The sequence below is a fragment of the Pygoscelis adeliae genome, unplaced genomic scaffold, assembly GCF_000699105.1.
Source record: "Pygoscelis adeliae isolate BGI_AS28 unplaced genomic scaffold, ASM69910v1 Scaffold45, whole genome shotgun sequence".
Lineage (NCBI taxonomy): Eukaryota > Metazoa > Chordata > Aves > Sphenisciformes > Spheniscidae > Pygoscelis > Pygoscelis adeliae.
The window spans coordinates 9,706,663-9,709,042 of NW_008825114.1; the positions used below are offsets into that span (position 1 = coordinate 9,706,663).

Below are 2,380 nucleotides of genomic sequence, written 5' to 3' on the forward strand. Positions count from 1 at the left end.
AAAAACATTAATTTGAGCTTTTCATTAAGTCTCCAGAAATGGAGTGCTCTCACCCCCAACCTGCTAATCATTTTAGCATCTTCTGCAAGTTTAAATGAGTGATTGGCTCCACTGAAATCAATGGGAGCACTGATCGAAAGCTTTATGTGTAAGTTTAAATGCTTTGCTAATGAGGATCAGGGAGCCTGGCACTTCGCAGTATCAAGCACAGAAAATGCTAATGTTAAACTTCTTCCAAATGAATGCTGGCATTGACTAAATGGCCTTTATACTACACTGTATTTCAGTAATAGCAACGACATGTGCCACTGCTGCAGAAAGGAAGGTCTCACAATGCAGACCTCAAGGACTGACACAGAGCAATTGTGAGAACAAATCAATGCGAAGAGAGGGTTCCTTGGAGTAAAGAAGCAGACAACTTTCCACACTTGTTTGTGGGAGTAACAGAAGGATATTTAGCAGTACATGGAGAATTTGATGAATGCACAGTGCTGTAGCCTGAAATCTCTCATTAAAAATGTAACATGCAACTTCATTTTGCAGCATGCCACACGATTTTTTTCCTCAAAATCATCCTCCTCCAAATGCCCATAGGGCTTAATTTATAGCAGTCGTTCAGGAGTTATCAAAAGAGGGCTACTCTTCAAAATCACAGGAAAGCGAAAGAAAGGTAGTAACAAAATGCTAGGAAAAGCCTGATGACACAGAAATACAAGCATACAGTTTCTGGCAATTACTTGCTCAGGGGGCAGATGCAGCCCTAAGCAGTATAAGGGGCTGTGAAAATACAGGAAAGCTGCACTGTCTTTCCATTTTTAGGGAATAGCATGGGTTTTTGTAATTATGGTGAAGACACTGTACAAGCGTCTTCACAGGCGACAAAAGCCAGGGACCACGAACTACCTTTGATTGCTAACAGCTAGTAGTTCCCTGGTGAAGGCAAACCTCTACAGCCAGGAGAAGAGATGGGAGAAAGCGGACTCTCAGATGTATTTCCCTCACCACTCACTCACTACTCAGGCTGGCGAGCAATGCACTTTTTACCCACATTCCTATAATGACTTTTTACCTACTGTGTAACTTCACTATCTTCTCCTTGACAGTTGAATCAAACTGTATAGGACCAAGCATGTGTTCATTTTACATTCCTCCATGTTCAAGCAAAATATTGAGCCCAGGGGGGATTAGGACCCAGTGTTTCAAACCCATCCCTCCTCAATGCAGCTATGCATTGCAGTGGTAAGACTCACATAACGAGACCTTTAAAATCCTTCTGTATGCATGTCTCTCGTCTTGCTGCTCTAATACGCAGTTCCGTGCAGAGTCTCTCTCAATTACAGTTGGTGATACATTAACTCTATGAGTCATTCACCCAAATTTTCCAAATCTATGTTTAATTTTATTTATTTATTTACTTACCAAATAGGCATCAATACATCAGTCAGCAATGATTATATCAATGGCTTAGGGGATGGGGGATTGAGACCAGCAATACTACTTTTCCCCAAAAGCAGTGCAGAAACTACACTGATTGCTTTCTCTGTAAATATCACAAACAAGACAAAATGCCAGACACTGGCTAATAAACTAACCCAAATTCCATTGACAAAATGAAAAAACCCAGCTGGGATAACTAAAATTACCAGTCAGCTTTTCAATGATGTATTTCCCCTGTAAAAGTTTGGAAGGGTAACCACAGACATGTTAGACCCTTCATGGGGTTTATATCTGACACAGCTGTTCACTTAATTCAATAACAGTGCATCTTTACAAGAAAACCTGCATATAAGCAGTAAGCTCCAAGAGAAACAGTATTAAGGAAATATGAAGCAGAAAAAGTTTGGGAATTTACATTTGGTTAGGCACTCATTTATACAGAAAATTTGCAAGAAACATCTTAAAGTTGCCAGTCACGTTTGGGTTTTCTCTGTACTTCCCATACAGAAACAGGAAATAATATTACCAGGGTTTTTTAGGACAAAAATTCATCTACTGATACCTTCTCTGGAATCTCAGCATCAGGATTTTGGGCCATGGCTTTAGAGGTTTTTTTTTTAAATATTCTACTGCCAAAAAAAAAAAAAAGGCAGCAAAGTAGTTCATTTTTTAGGACCTATTAAGCCTTCGTACACCTCCAGGAAAAGTTAGTTAAAAATATTAACGATACAGCCAGAGAGACATCATTTTGCCAATGAGGTTTAGATGAAGGTTCAGAGTTTGAGTTAAGAACACAGAAATTCTACCAGCTACTTCATATGAGATTTTGGGTGAACCTAGGAGAACGCTTGTGGCACCAGACAGGAAAGCTTCAGACTCAACACTCTGTTTTTCATTCAATTTCTTTTCAGTAGAAAGCAAACTTTTCAACCAAAGTGGACAT

General features: G+C 39.5%; 1 protein-coding gene across 1 annotated transcript in view; it reads right to left on the reverse strand.

The window, feature by feature from the left end:
- Positions 1–2,035, reverse strand: part of MAMDC2 (MAM domain containing 2) — a 35,250-nt gene extending 33,215 nt beyond the window's left edge. Inside the window, exons 1-2 of the mRNA XM_009328182.1 lie at positions 2,000–2,035; positions 1,074–1,113 (exon numbers count right to left, since the gene is read on the reverse strand). Of these exons, the coding sequence (XP_009326457.1) occupies positions 1,074–1,113; positions 2,000–2,035 (76 nt within the window). The remainder of the gene's footprint in view (positions 1–1,073; positions 1,114–1,999) is intronic.
- Between the last annotated feature and the right edge of the window lie 345 nt (positions 2,036–2,380).